We start from the raw sequence: 15,024 nt of genomic DNA, 5'->3' as shown, positions 1-15,024 counted from the left end.
TTCTCCTTCCCTCCTTATCCCCCTTCTCCTTCCCTCCTTATCCCCCTTCTCCTTCCCTCCTTATCCCCCTTCTCCTTCCCTCCTTATCCCCCTTCTCCTTCCCTCCTTATCTCCCTTCTCCTTCCCTCCTTATCTCCCTTCTCCTTCCCTCCTTATCTCCCTTCTCCTTCCCTCCTTATCCCCCTTCTCCTTCCCTCCTTACCCTTCTCCTTCCCTCCTTATCCCCCTTCTCCTTCCCTCCTTATCCCCCTTCTCCTTCCTTCCTTATCTCCCTTTTCCTTCCCTCCTTATCCCCCTTCTCCTTCCCTCCTTATCCCCCTTCTCCTTCCTTCCTTATCCCCCTTCTCCTTCCCTCCTTCTCCTTCCCTCCTTATTCCCCTTCTCCTTCCTTCCTTATCCCCCTTCTCCTTCCTTCCTTATCCCCCTTCTCCTTCCCTCCTTATCCCCCTTCTCCTTCCCTCCTTATCTCCCTTCTCCTTCCCTCCTTATCCCCCTTCTCCTTCCCTCCTTCTCCTTCCCTCCTTATCCCCCTTCTCCTTCCCTCCTTATCCTTCCCTCCTTATCCCCCTTCTCCTTCTCTCCTTATCCCCCTTCTCCTTCCCTCCTTATCCCCCTTCTCCTTCTCTCCTTATCCCCCTTCTCCTTCCCTCCTTATCCCCCTTCTCCTTCCCTCCTTATCCCCCTTCTCCTTCCCTCCTTATCCCCCTTCTCCTTCCCTCCTTATCCCCCTTCTCCTTCCCTCCTTATCCCCCTTCTCCTTTCCTCCTTATCCCCTTCTCCTTCACTCCTTATCCCCCTTCTCCTTCCCTCCTTATCCCCCTTCTCCTTTCCTCCTTATCCCCCTTCTCCTTCCCTCCTTATCTCCCTTCTCCTTCCCTCCTTATCTCCCTTCTCCTTCCCTCCTTATCCCCCTTCTCCTTCCCTCCTTATCCCCCTTCTCCTTCCCTCCTTATCTCCCTTCTCCTTCCCTCCTTATCCCCCTTCTCCTTCCCTCCTTATCTCCCTTCTCCTTCCCTCCTTATCTCCCTTCTCCTTCCCTCCTTATCCCCCTTCTCCTTCCCTCCTTATCCCCCTTCTCCTTCCCTCCTTATCTCCCTTCTCCTTCCCTCCTTATCTCCCTTCTCCTTCCCTCCTTATCCCCCTTCTCCTTCCCTCCTTATCCCCCTTCTCCTTCCTTCCTTATGCCCCTTCTCCTTCCTTCCTTATCTCCCTTCTCCTTCCCTCCTTATCCCCCTTCTCCTTCCCTCCTTATCTCCCTTCTCCTTCCCTCCTTATCCCCCTTCTCCTTCCTTCCTTATCCCCCTTCTCCTTCCCTCCTTGTCCCCCTTCTTCTTCCTTCCTTATTCCCCTTCTCCTTCCCTCCTTATCCCCCTTCTCCTTCCCTCCTTATCCCCCTTCTCCTTCCCTCCTTATCCCCCTTCTCCTTCCCTCCTTATCCCCCTTCTCCTTCCCTCCTTATCTCCCTTCTCCTTCCCTCCTTATCCCCCTTCTCCTTCCCTCCTTATCCCCCTTCTCCTTCCCTCCTTATCTCCCTTCTCCTTCCCTCCTTATCCCCCTTCTCCTTCCCTCCTTATCCCCCTTCTCCTTCCCTCCTTATCCCCCTTCTCCTTCCCTCCTTATCTCCCTTCTCCTTCCCTCCTTATCTCCCTTCTCCTTCCCTCCTTATCTCCCTTCTCCTTCCCTCCTTATCCCCCTTCTCCTTCCCTCCTTATCCCCCTTCTCCTTCCCTCCTTATCCCCCTTCTCCTTCCCTCCTTATGCCCCTTCTCCTTCCTTCCTTATGCCCCTTCTCCTTCCTTCCTTATCTCCCTTCTCCTTCCCTCCTTATCCCCCTTCTCCTTCCCTCCTTATCTCCCTTCTCCTTCCCTCCTTATCCCCCTTCTCCTTCCCTCCTTATCCCCCTTCTCCTTCCCTCCTTATCCCCCTTCTCCTGGCCCAATACAGTGGAACCTGTACTCCAAACTGCCCATTATGACCACCAAAAAGGATCCTCTATTTTGTTCTGTATAATTAACCTTTCCATAACAAGCACCTGTCAATAATAACCACTTTTGGTCCTTCATTTCGGTGGTCTCTAGAAACAGGTTTGATTGTACTGACCACATTGAAGGGATTTGTGAAATCTGCATCTCTTGCCACAATGATCGCTACTAACGTTCCGGACGGTTTGTTTTCCGGAACTTCTACTGAGTAGCGTCCATCGCTGAGTCTTTGGAACTCTGGCCGTTGGTTGTTGACGTCGATCAGCTGCACCTGGGGGTTAACGACCGTTGTCAACGTCACAGATCCATAGTTCTGTTCAACACAACAACACAACTGTTCGCAGGCTTCAAACTACAGGGACTAAATTCCACTGAATCCAACCACAATGGACGATACGCAAATCCCGTACAAAACGGACAATGATGACAATGATGACAATGATGACAATGATGACAGCCATCGTCAGTTTGAAAGAATTCGAAATAGTTACTCTCGGAACGTCGCAAAATCAAGCATCGTTAGCAAGGTGTTCATATATATATATTCATGAAATGTTTGTTCACAATCAGAGTACAGTACAACATTTACAAATCCGAGTGTTTCTATTGCACTCAGTCATGTCTTGCGTGTGTCTTTAGCGATGCCTCATTATGCAGGCTAAGACTGTCCGACCTAGTATTTAATTGCAATAAACATCCCTAAATTACACGTCAAAAGGATTGTAATCGCCATGACAACGAATTCCTCTTCACCAAGCAACAACAAATAATGATAATCTTGTCGACACTCACCACACATCGAATCCTGACTTCATGCAGAACCTGTGACAGGTAATCGAGGTTGGCCTTGGCGTAGAGGGTCACCATGTTCCCGTTGCCTGGAGGCGAACCAATGTAGAAGAATTCAGTGTTGGAACTGTCAAGCTGGAACTCCACACGAGTGTCAGCATTGTTGGACTGACACGACATGTCCTGGATGACTGGCGTTCCATAAGTCACACCTTCGTCTATCTGGAGAAACAAATTACATTGTATGTCACAGTCATCTTTCAAGTTCAATAGTATGTGCATCATAGCGGGACAATCACTTACTGACTTAAGGACAGCCAAAACTGTAACAGAAGTGGTCCAATTTGATGTAATCAGGGCTCTTTTTCTGTACTAAGAGAACATTTAATAGATGAACAAGATTCCATGGAATAGTGCTCCCATCGTTTTAAATCAAATTTGTTATCGAAAAGTCAATTTTTGTCTGACAAAATTCCCAAAGTGCTCGATTCTTAACCTAAAAAATTAGCAAGAATCCTGTTTCCCCAGATGTTCCAGTGATTAAACATATCTCTTGCATTCCCCTGCAATTTTTTGTATTCAGTGCGGTACACTCACTCTGAAAGTCTGGCTGGAGTAGTCCCGGTCCCAGGTAGGATGTGACCCCGGCTTCACGTTGACCTCTACAACACAGGTGCTGTTCAGCGCAGGGTTGCCGCCATCTTTGGTCATCGCTGTCAGCACAAACGTCCCGTTCTGGTCCTGCAGACATCACAATGCAGTTGAACCTGTTTACATTAGTAATGACCACCCAAAGATGAACAAATATATAGAAACAAGTTTGTTGGGGATCCTTTGGGGTTGTTGTGATCGGTGTTATGGTGGTTCGACAGTGTAAGAGTCAAGATACTGGGGGAAACAGACGCATATAAGGAACTACTCCTTGTTTCACTTACACGTATTAAAATGAGTTAGTGTTTCCGTAGAGGTTACATGCCGAGTATTAGATTATTATAAATATAAATATTATAAATATCATGAAAAATGCGAGCTTCAGCGAGATTTTTCATGACCGCGAACTGAGATTTGATCGTGAGATTTGGATTTAGAAAACAACCGAACTCATGGATTTTATATGGAGATTGATGTGTTCAAGTCTGTAGTTGCTAGTTTAAATGCAGTATGTTTGTATTGTTTGCTCCAGAGATGTATATTTCGTACATTAGAGTGTTCGGAACTTTTCAATCGCTAAAGTAGTTCCCACACAGTCTAACTCCTCAACCTGTGAGCTATCGAGGATTCAGGCCTGTTGTTGGTTTAAACAATGTTTTATTAAATCAAACATGATACAATAATACAACGATAAACAATAGGGACACGAACTCAAGCGAACGCTTATATTACGCGCCCTACGTAGTAGTAAAATAACACAAATATGATGTCGGACAAGCATTACTAAAAAATTGTGGAACTATCTAGATGAAAAGCATAGTTAAAGCAAATCAGAAAGAATAAGAAAAAGCTAGCAGGAGGAAGAGGGGGGAGGGTGGAGGTGGGAGGAAAGAACGGTAGGTACATATAAAAGATGAAGGTGGTTAGCGCATACAAAAAAGAATATACATAGTACATTACAAACCATAATCCTGTGGCAAATAAGTGCCACAAAGATGTGAGTAGCAGAGTTATGATGTGAAGCACGTCTTGATTTTAACCTCCCGAAACATTGATTTGGGATATGCTAGAACACGTTTGAAGCGATATCACGGGTTTCGTGTGTTGCACGAGAAAACCATAGTTTGGTATGAGTTGTGTTTATGAGAAATGTAGCTGGTCTTGGTTTAATATCGTCACAACGTTGTAGATGCTCGACAGAGCAAGGTGTCTGGCGTTTGTCAAGTTTGTCGGAGACAAACACTCTTTCAAGAGACGAGTCTCTTAAGGTAAATGATTTACTATGTTGTATATTATTGAAGCTTGAATACATAGCTGGAATGCAATGAAAGTGTATACAAAGTGCACTAAATTCTAGTGTGAAGTTTGAGAGAATTCTTGTTGTGATTGTGTTATGGTTTTTGTTGGTAAATTCTTGAACATAATTGCTGTTACGCATTTATGTTATGTTTAAGACAGTGATACTATGTGTGGTAGTGTCAGTGGTGGATTAGGTGATTCATGGATGAAGTATAGTTTGGATATTGACTGTGGACGGAATGTGAATGTAGAATGAACGAGAGAGATGTTACATGATTTTAGTTTAGGAAGAGGAGGTGGTTTAAGAGAATGTGTATTAAGACTTGGGTTAATTCTTTAGAAGTTTCCATGACGAGGGTTCATAATGCGTGAACGAGGGACGGTCCTCACACGGAAGAGCGCGGAGCGATGGTGGAGAGCAATGGACCACATCGGCGCAGATGGCTAGACGGCGGAGTCTTCATCGTTAACGGTCGTAGAGACGACGGTTATTTTCGCTAATGGCGGAAGTGTTTCTCGGGGAGAAACGTGAAAGGTGTGTGTTGGCACCTATAAGAAGAGCTTCTGGGAATTCATCGTCTGCGTGGTTTCAGCGGCACAAGGGGGTGTAAATGACGACATATTGTGAGCCGTGTTACGAACTCGTGAGTGTCTGTCACACTTTACCTTGTGCGGTAATTAATTATTGATTACTTTCTTTATATCATTAATCACGTGTGTGGAGTGATTGTAAGGAGGTTGAATGAACGGTGTGGACGAGAAGTTGATTGGTATTGATGTTGTCTTGTTTTAAGTGAAGAGTTGTGTTATATTTTGTGTGAGGAAATAATAAGTCTGCATCCTCCCAAAAGTCTGTGTTTGGAGTGTTTTAGTGTGAAGATTGAAGAGTCAGGGTAATAAGATAGGGCAGAACACGTATACAGAAAATAGTATCCTTATTCACACTACAATCCACTTCATGACAATAAGCAATAGCTCGCTAAATATATATTTGAAAAATGCATATAAAATAAGGGTTGTTGGCATGAAAATCCGTCGCGATATAACCTTGAATGGTTGAAAACGACGTTAAACACTAAATAAAGAAAGAAAGAAAGAAAGCATGAAAATGGGTACTGAGTCAAATCAACAAAAACGACCAGATTCATGGATAAACGATTGGACACTTTCAAAAATAAGCTTGTTGGTGCAAAGAGAAAGGTTTTCGCTACCATTTAACAATATTTAAACATGTCTGTAATTAACAGGAAGTGCGTTTATCGTAGACAGGCGAGCATCTACGTACAAAGGACAATGTGTCAAATAATGGTCAGCTGTTTCGTTCAGGTAGCCGCAAGCGCACTGTGGGTTTTCCTGTAAGTGGCGTTTACACAGGTCAGATTTCAAATTACTCATGTTTAGGCGCATTCTGCAGTGGTGAATCTCTTCCAGTCTTTTACCACAGTAATAATAGGCAGGTACGTTATAATCAGGTCTGGAGTAGATAAATAGCGTTTGAAATCGCTGATTGAGTTAGTTGTTTTGATGTTGTCTGGCAATGTGTTCCACAGGGCAGTAGTAGATGATATAAAAGATCGACGGTATAATTCAGTTTTGCACATGGGGACTCTTCTTTCTAATGGTCTTCTATGATGATAGGGGTTAACATCAGAAGTTAAAGGTGGCAAAAGATGTGATAAGTAATGGGGGCATTTGCCATACCATCTTGTAATATAGAATCAGTTTGTGTCTGCTCCGTCTTTCTTTTAGGTTACAAAATCCGCTTTCTTTATACAGTTTTTCGTGGCTGGTGCCGCGCACACCACCGATTATAGTCCGAATGGCTTCCAAATGTAATTTCTCCAGTGCAGTTGATCAGTACTCAATGCAGTTGTCCCATAGGATGTATGCGTAGTCAAAATGTGGAAGAACGAAAGATTTATACATAGTTTCCAGACTTTTACGATTTAATCTATATTTATAATATCTTAAACAATTAATTAATAAGGTGACCTTTTTTACGATGCTTCTCACTTGGAAGTCCCACATACAATTTTGTTTGTTTATTTGTTGCTTAACGTCCAGCCGACTACGCAGAGCCATATCAGGACGAGGAAGGGGGGATGAAGGGGGCCACTTGTCAAGCGATTCCTGTTTACAAATGCACTAACCCATTACTTGTGTCCCAGCAGGCTTTAGTAAAACTAAATTAATACCTACTGGAAGATTACCAGTTTCCAGTATGTTAAAATAGGCTTAACCTATCTACTGCTGGACTTACATCAGAACACTAACAGATTAAACTATACATGAATCGCGAGACAAGCGGCAAGAGAAGAGATTTTTGGAAAAAATACAGGTGAATGAGCAAGAAGGCAGAAAAAAGAAAAGAATTCATGAAGAAAAAGAGAGCATGACAGGAAAGAGGAACCAAAAATCTACCTAACAGCAAACTAGAAAGCTCCTGCGGTTCCAAAAACAGGAGGGGCCTTTAATTTCATAACCGCAGTGCCCCACTGCGGGACCCACATACAATTATTCTGCAAGATTACGCCAAGATGTTTATGTTGGTTCACGTTTTCCAAAACAATATTATTAAAAATGATTGGTTCGGTTGGTATATTATCACGTTTTATGTCTAACAGTTCCGTTTTTGCTTCGTTAAATTTAACTTTCCACTGTTTTGCCCAGGTATTAATTTTATTTAGGTCTGCGTTCAAAATCTGCGCTCGTCTAGTTGGTTCTTCTAAGGACATGGACATGCTCGTGTCATCAGCAAACAACTTTATAACAGATTCAGTATCATTCACAATGTCGTTAATATATATCAGGAATAACAAAGGGCCTAGAACAGAACCTTGTGGAACACCTGCCGGGATACATTTTAATGCAGACTTAGCACCCTTAATAACAACCGCCAGGTGGCAATTTGTTAAATAATCGTGAAACAAATTTCAACAATTGTCCTCTAATTCCTACTAGTTCCAGTTTATATAATAACCCTTTGTGCCAGACTTTTTCAAATGCCTTTGAGTGGTAATTCCCATATCGTAATTTAAACAGAACTCGTCATAAATAGAAGCCAGTTGACAAATGGTAGAGTCACCAGGAATAAATCCTGACTGTGCCGGTGTTAATATATCAGGTGTAAACATGGCTGTGGACATAGCGCTCCATTACCTACCAACACAACTTAGTAATGAGATTGGTCGATAATTGTTGCTGGGCCGGCTTTGTAAATAGGAGTGACATGAGCCGTCTTCCACAAACCAGGATATATACCTTCTCTAAGGCTTCTATTAAACAAGTATGTCAGGGGTTCTGCTATGGCGTCAACAGCCTGTTGTTGGGTAAGTAATTTTGGTTGCTGGGTAAGTTACCGAAAAATAACTAGCCCTACAAGTTTACAGAGAGAAAGAAGCAGAGGGGGGAATAAATAATGTATCACTGCGAAAAATTATTAAATACAGTGCACGGTTATCTCGTAATGTAAGAACATTTGTACCGTTTGAGATACTTCCGTGTCCTTTTCTGTCATAAGCAGGATAAGGAATTCATGAGGAGAATGACCTCTCTCTGTATACAATGCTGATTTGCAGACGTTTTTTCAGTTCTTCTAATTTCAACGATAATTTTCGAAACTTCGAGCGTGTTATGTAGTCAAAGCGAAAGTTTCTGTGCAGTCGATTTCAGGTTCAAAAACAACAATTCTGTAGTAAGTTGTTTTTATTCAAGTTGAAATATTTCAAAGCTGATGTCAAACGTATGGCGCACGTTAGAACTTAAGGGAACTGTTAAACAGTTAAATATTCTTTGTTCGTAAGTTCTCAATAATTATTACAATAAAATCTAAATTCTTACAGAGCGCACACGACTATGTAGCACATCTGCCGTGCCCATCTGTGTCACGTTTCACTATATCACATAAGGTGATTATGAAACGGTTAGTTACTTCTATCTATGGAGATTCAAAGGACAGCACGTTTCGTTTTGCAGCTCGTTTCGTTTGGTGAATGAGTCACCCCGCGAAACGGAACGTGAAACGAGACGGCATAGGCCGCAGACAAGATTTAGATGTATTCACGTTTCGTTTCGGAATGAAGGAAGGGCGATAAATCTTCAAGTGAAATTATCACGTCTGTCCTCGATCAGAATGGAGAAAAAAAAACCTAGGAGGTGGTCCAGAATCGGGCATACTTTGATTATTTTCAGTCCAAATAAATCACACAGACTTTGTTTATACAAAATCACATACGAAGCCAGAATAAAAATTCGATGCGATGACCTACTTCTGCTTCGCCATTTGCTTTCTTCACCATGAAGTTGGATAAATGTACCAGGATCAGCACCCTTCAAAATATTTCAGTTCACAACAGTTGTCTACCTCCAATGAACACATTCTCAGCGCTGAAAGACTGTGAAAGGGTTGATGAATCTAGCAATGCATAAAATGGCCAACAAATAAAACTGTTAGTGTGCAAAAATACTCACAAAAGTTGACGAAATATTGTTCGTTTTTTGGGGGTGGAAAACGTGACTGCGTTTTGACGTTCCACGTTCCGTTTCAGTTGACCTTCACCTTTCCAGCGAGAGACCCCCAAAATGATGACGTTTACCACAACTTCAAAACGAAACGTCCCGACGTTTCGTTTATTAAATCTCCCTACTAACTAACCACACCACGATCCACTCTCGCAGTCATACAATTAAATAGAATCAACAAAAGTATAAGTTTCAGACGCCTGTTTATGTAATAACCCGCCACCTCCCTCGAGACTTCACTCAAAATATGTTCTTTTACGTTCAAAACGTAAAACCAATGGTCACTGACAAAATGCCAGTTAGAATATAGAAAATTATAGTAACACGCTGATCCCGTGTAAAGCTAGGAAAATATAGCTGATCTGCCTAAAAGTGCTAACTTATGCAGGTGTCACACACCCCACGTTGTCACCGCTCGAATGTAATCATAAATAGAAAAGATGACAACGGTGGTATGAAGTGCTGGTTAGCGTGGTGACGAAGCAGGGAACTGTGGAGACATCAGGCGCCACACCCAGTCGCTGGTTAGCTGGTTAGCCGGTTAGCTGGTTAGCCGGTTAGCTGGTTACATCCCTCCGCGGACGATCTTGATGTAGCGTCCCGCTGATAACAGTGTCCCGCAGATAACAGCGTCCCGCAGGTAACAGCCAGCAACAGTAGCAGGTAAATGAAGAAAGGCTGCAACAAAAAGCCTCGGTGCACTAGACATGTCATGCTACCCCTCACACCCCACCTTTAAACATGTCACCCTGACATATTTCATCGAGCACGTGGGCCTGCACAAACGGACTTTTACAACAACAAATCAGCCATTTTCCTTTCTTCTCTCCATATCTGCAAAAACCATATACAGATTAGTATTTTAGCGTCACAAAGAGCAAATTATGCGCTAACCTGGAAAGGACAACAGAGAGTATTTCATTCCACAAACACAGACCCGTCAACAGCGTTAAATAATGATTTATTACCTCAAAAGCCTATGTAGGTAGCTCTCTCATTGAAGCGAAAACTGCTTCCTCCTTTGAATGGCACCTGTTCGTCAACAGCGATACCCCATTCACCCTCTTGCCGAGTCCTTTATGCGGTGAAATTACTTTCTCGCACGGCGCAGAGAATTTGACGACCCGTCAACGTCAGACCGCATGTGAACGGAGAGAAAGTGGTCTCAAACTGAAGTTTCCTGAAGCCCTCCTGTACATATGCAGAGCGGCGCGTTGAATATCAATGCAGAACTCAAAGCGATGAAATCCATCAAACTAGCAGGAAATATAAGACACCGACCGTTCTCCCCAGCGCTGAGTTTTCGAGTGTCCAGTTAACATGTCTCAGACAGACAACCTTGACGAAATCACGTGACTCACCCTGTCACATACCCCAGTTCAGCTATCGACAATTCTGGCTCGACAGCAGAAATCCCCCCCGTGAAATCCGTGCAACACAAAATATCCGTGTTCGTTCTGCGCTGTCAGCAAAATTCACAACCGTTGACAGAAAGCACAGGCGCTTTCTATCGCAATTGACCAAGAGAAGGCACCCCACCGAGTGACACTTTCTTGATCCATGTCACCTAATCGTGACAATCTGCTACCACCCTCTCTCCCATTATCATACCCCACTATTTTCACCCTTTCTCCCATTATCATACCCCACTATTTTCACCCTCCTTCCCCCTCGCGCCCTCCCAAACCCCTAAACCCTGTCTTTCGCCTTCATCCACTATCACTCCGCGCTCCAAGCCAAACAAACCGTTCTTACTGCCTGAGTGAAGAGTTCTGTGAGGAAGATGAAACCGTCCTCGAGTAGTATGCCGAACTGTCCATCGCCATCACTGAGGAGACTGTAGGTAATGATACCGTTGTTCCCAACATCAGCATCAGAGGCCCGGATGGCCACAAAGTTGCTGGTGATCGGGTGTTCCACGGTGATGTTAGCCACGTACTTAGCCCTGTCAAACTCTGGCGCATGGTCGTTGATGTCGTTGATGGTCACATTGAACGTACACCACCCTTCCAGCGAAGGGATGCCGCCATCCTTGCCTTTAACCGTCACCTGGTAAACACCACAATATCAATATGAATATCAATAAAGAAAAAAAACAGCACAATGGAGGTTGCGTGTAAGATTATTTTGCGTTGATTGTAGCAACATCTGATCTATCTTAAAAACTTAAGTAATTACAAGAATGCCCACCTGACTGAAAGGGTACTGCTCACGGTCGATGTCAACCCCCACAACGATGTCCCCCGATGTAGAGTTGATGGTGAAGATGCCTGCTGGTTCCGTTGTGATGGTGTACGTCACCAAGCCGTCAGGACCTCGGTCACTGTCCGTTGCGGACACCTGTAGGACATAGGACATCAAATTATTCATTGTCCATTCAATACACATAATGCTCACTGTACGTTTTGGTAACATACACAGAGACACGCAGACTCAGACTCACACACAGACACACACACAGACACAGACACACACACACAGACACAGACACACACAGACACACAGACACACACACACACACACACACACACACACACACACACACACACACACACACACACACACACAGGCGAGCGCTTATGCAAACATGCGCATGTGTCTGCACAAAACAGTAATCATTCAAACCGTTTGAACAGAAGTGCCGATAGCAGCGTGTTCAGCAATGGAAGGACTGTAGCTAGAACACGATGTGAAAGTCGGCTCAGTCTGTGTGGTGACACCGTTCACCTGGGACAGAACACACATCACCATATACACCAGTCTAAACACGAACAGCGCGGCCATTGTCTCCTGGGGATTAACCATCAGTTCTTCACACTCCTCATAGCGCCTGTCTTGAGTCAATGTCAGGGCAGAGTTGTGTTCAAGTGCTGGGGTCTGTGGGAAATAAGACCGGGAAGTAACACCCACATAAACCGACTAGTCTTGCTTTCGGATCGAAGTAGGGGAAAGGCTCCTAATATGGACCTGCTCCAAATATGGACCACCTCCTGTTCTGACAAACTAACGGCGCTAGAGCGCTCAAAACAATTTCATTCGCTTTATTCACCCTCTCTGGATAAGTTGCACATGTCAAAACAGTTGCAGAAACACAAACCTATATGGCTATATATGACAGCTAAGACAGTATTTGTTACATTTTAACAGGGTGTACCCCGAGTTTCTACTGCAAACAAAAAACAATAGCAAAACCTCAAAGTATGTGTGAGTCCCCTAATATGGACCACCTTCAACAAATCGAAGAAAATAAAAAATAAAGGCAATTGTAATTCATTCATTAAGAAGCTTGCTGAAAATAACCTATAACTAGCCCTCGAGATTTCAAAAAAATGTAACAAATAGTCTTTTTTTGTGGAAGTTGATAATTTCACTTATTTTCACTTATTTTCACTCTGTTTTTGATAAGCTTCTTCAGTTTCCTGGTGTGCATCAAATAATGCTCTCATCAACAGCTAAATCTAAAGCATATTTGAATTAGTCTGACTTGCACACTAAGTTGTATCATGTTATTTTGAAGTATAGGGGTCTTTTTACAGTGATTCGTGAAGGCCGCTTCACTGGTCCATATTGGGCGCCCAGGCTCCTATAATATGGACCATTTGTGACTTTTTCTGTATTTAAATTTTGCTGAAGGTCTATCAAAGCTATTTCACTCTAATTAGGCCTAACGGTTAAAATAAGAGAGAAGGACTACCAACCACAAAATGAAACTTCTTCGCAAGAAAACAAGCTAGTTATCAGCAATAAACAAAAAGTGGTCCATATTAGGGGCCCTTCCCCTACGACTGTTCTGTCTAACCTCATGACTCGATCGTGTGCGGATCAGGGTTTGTGGATATCACGTGACTATTTCGCCTCTCGTGAGTTATGACTCGCCGTTAGTCACACACACACACACACACACACACACACTAGCACACACAAACACACACACACACACACACACACACACACACACACACACACACACACACAACTGCATTATGCGGTATTGGAATCAAAAGTACACGCGCATACTTCTTCAATGTCGTCACATGTTAGGGTAGCCAGATAAACTTACCAGTCTTTTCATTGCCCTTTTTACATTTAGTCAAGTTTTGACTTAATGTTTTAACATAGAGGGGGGAATCGAGACGAGGGTCGTTGTGTATGTGTGTGTGTGTGTGTCTGTGCTTGTGTGTGTGTAGAGTGATTCAGAGTAAACTACTGGACCGATCTTTATGAAATTTTACATGAGAGTTACTGGGTATGATATCCCCAGCCTTTTTTTCATTTTTTCGATAAATGTCTTTTATGACGTCATATCCGGCTTTTTGTAAAAGTTGAGGCGGCACTGTCACACCCTCAATTTTCAATCAAATTGATTGCAATTTTGCCCAAGCAATCTTCGACGAAGGCCGGATTTCGGTATTGCATTTCAGCATGGAGGCTTAAAAATTAATTGATGACTTTGGTCATTAAAAATCTGAAAATTGTAATTAAATTTTTTTTTTATAAAACGATCCAAAATTATTTTCATTTTATTCTTCATCATGTTCTGATTCCAAAAACATATAAATCTATATCTAGATATATACGGCTTGTGTGTGTGTGTGTGTCTGTCTGTGTGTTCACGATTCACGGCCAAAGTTCTCGATGGATCTGCTTCAAATTTGGTGGGCATATTCAGGTAGACCCCGGACACAATCGTGGAAAATTTTGAACACGTGCGTGCTCTCAGCGCGCAGCGCTGAACCGATTTTGGTTTTTCTGTACATTCATTCCCAGTAACTCTTCCTTATCTTCTCCAGTGTTTTGCGCGTTTATCTCCCTTCCTTCGTACGGTGCGCCGGCGAAGCCGTCGTACACCCGGCAAAGCCGGGTCCCCGGCGAAGCCGGGTATTCGGCTCTACTTCTTCCCGGCGAAGCCGTACCCGGCGAAGCGGGTATTCATCTAGTATGTTATATTCGGATTAAAAACAAGCTCTAAAAATTAAAAATATAAAAATTATGATTACAATTAAATTTCCAAAATCGTTTTAAAAACTATTTCATCTTATTCCTTGTCGGTTCCTGATTCCAAAAACATATAGATATGATATGTTTGGATTAAAAACACGCTCAGAAAGTTAAAACGAAGAGAGGTACAGTAAAGCGTGCTATGAAGCACAGCGCAACCGCTACCGCGCCAAACAGGCTCGTCACTTTCACTGCCTTTTGCACTAGCGGCGGACTACGTTCAGTTTCATTCTGTGAGTTCCACAGCTTGACTAAATGTAGTAATTTCGCCTTACGCGACTTGTTTTTTTTATTCAACCTGCTATGTCGCCTTTTTTTTTAAAGCCTCTCAAGATTTGCATAGAAAAAACATTAAAGGTGTATTTTCAATATGGTACAGGACGAAAACCCCTTTCAAATGGCATCCATCTTTTTTCATTTCGATCGGCTGAAATGTTAAAATGGTAAACATATAAAGAGAACACAAAAGAAAACATAACGACATTTTTAAGAATAAACACAAATCAATATTTTTTCTTCAGCAAAGAGTTCTCAAGCTTTGTTGAATATAGAATGCGCGATGCCTGCACAAGAAAATAAATGTCAACATTTTTTTTTATGAACAAAGAGAGAGAGAGAGAAAGACGCTTTTGACGCTTTGACGCTTTGAGAGTTTATTGTAGGCAAGGGGATATAATTTACAGAAGAAATAAACATAACCATCTCTGCAAACACATCCACACACACACTCCTCTCTCTCTCTCTCTCTCTCTCTCTCTCTCTCTCTCTCTCTCTCTCTCTCTCTC

The 15,024-nt window shown here is 43.0% G+C and overlaps 1 protein-coding gene across 1 annotated transcript in view; it reads right to left on the bottom strand.

The window, feature by feature from the left end:
* LOC138959369 (neural-cadherin-like) overlaps positions 1-12,141 on the bottom strand; it is a 43,270-nt gene extending 31,129 nt beyond the window's left edge. The window contains exons 1-6 of the mRNA XM_070330802.1: positions 11,867-12,141; positions 11,432-11,581; positions 10,997-11,290; positions 3,368-3,511; positions 2,774-2,992; positions 2,100-2,294 (exon numbers count right to left, since the gene is read on the bottom strand). Of these exons, the coding sequence (XP_070186903.1) occupies positions 2,100-2,294; positions 2,774-2,992; positions 3,368-3,511; positions 10,997-11,290; positions 11,432-11,581; positions 11,867-12,046 (1,182 nt within the window). The 5' untranslated portion in view covers positions 12,047-12,141. The remainder of the gene's footprint in view (positions 1-2,099; positions 2,295-2,773; positions 2,993-3,367; positions 3,512-10,996; positions 11,291-11,431; positions 11,582-11,866) is intronic.
* Between the last annotated feature and the right edge of the window lie 2,883 nt (positions 12,142-15,024).

Source organism: Littorina saxatilis, linkage group LG1 (genome assembly GCF_037325665.1).
Source record: "Littorina saxatilis isolate snail1 linkage group LG1, US_GU_Lsax_2.0, whole genome shotgun sequence".
NCBI classification, from domain to species: Eukaryota; Metazoa; Mollusca; class Gastropoda; order Littorinimorpha; family Littorinidae; genus Littorina; species Littorina saxatilis.
Note: the sequence above shows the minus strand (reverse complement) of the source record. Positions and strands in the feature narration are given on the sequence as shown.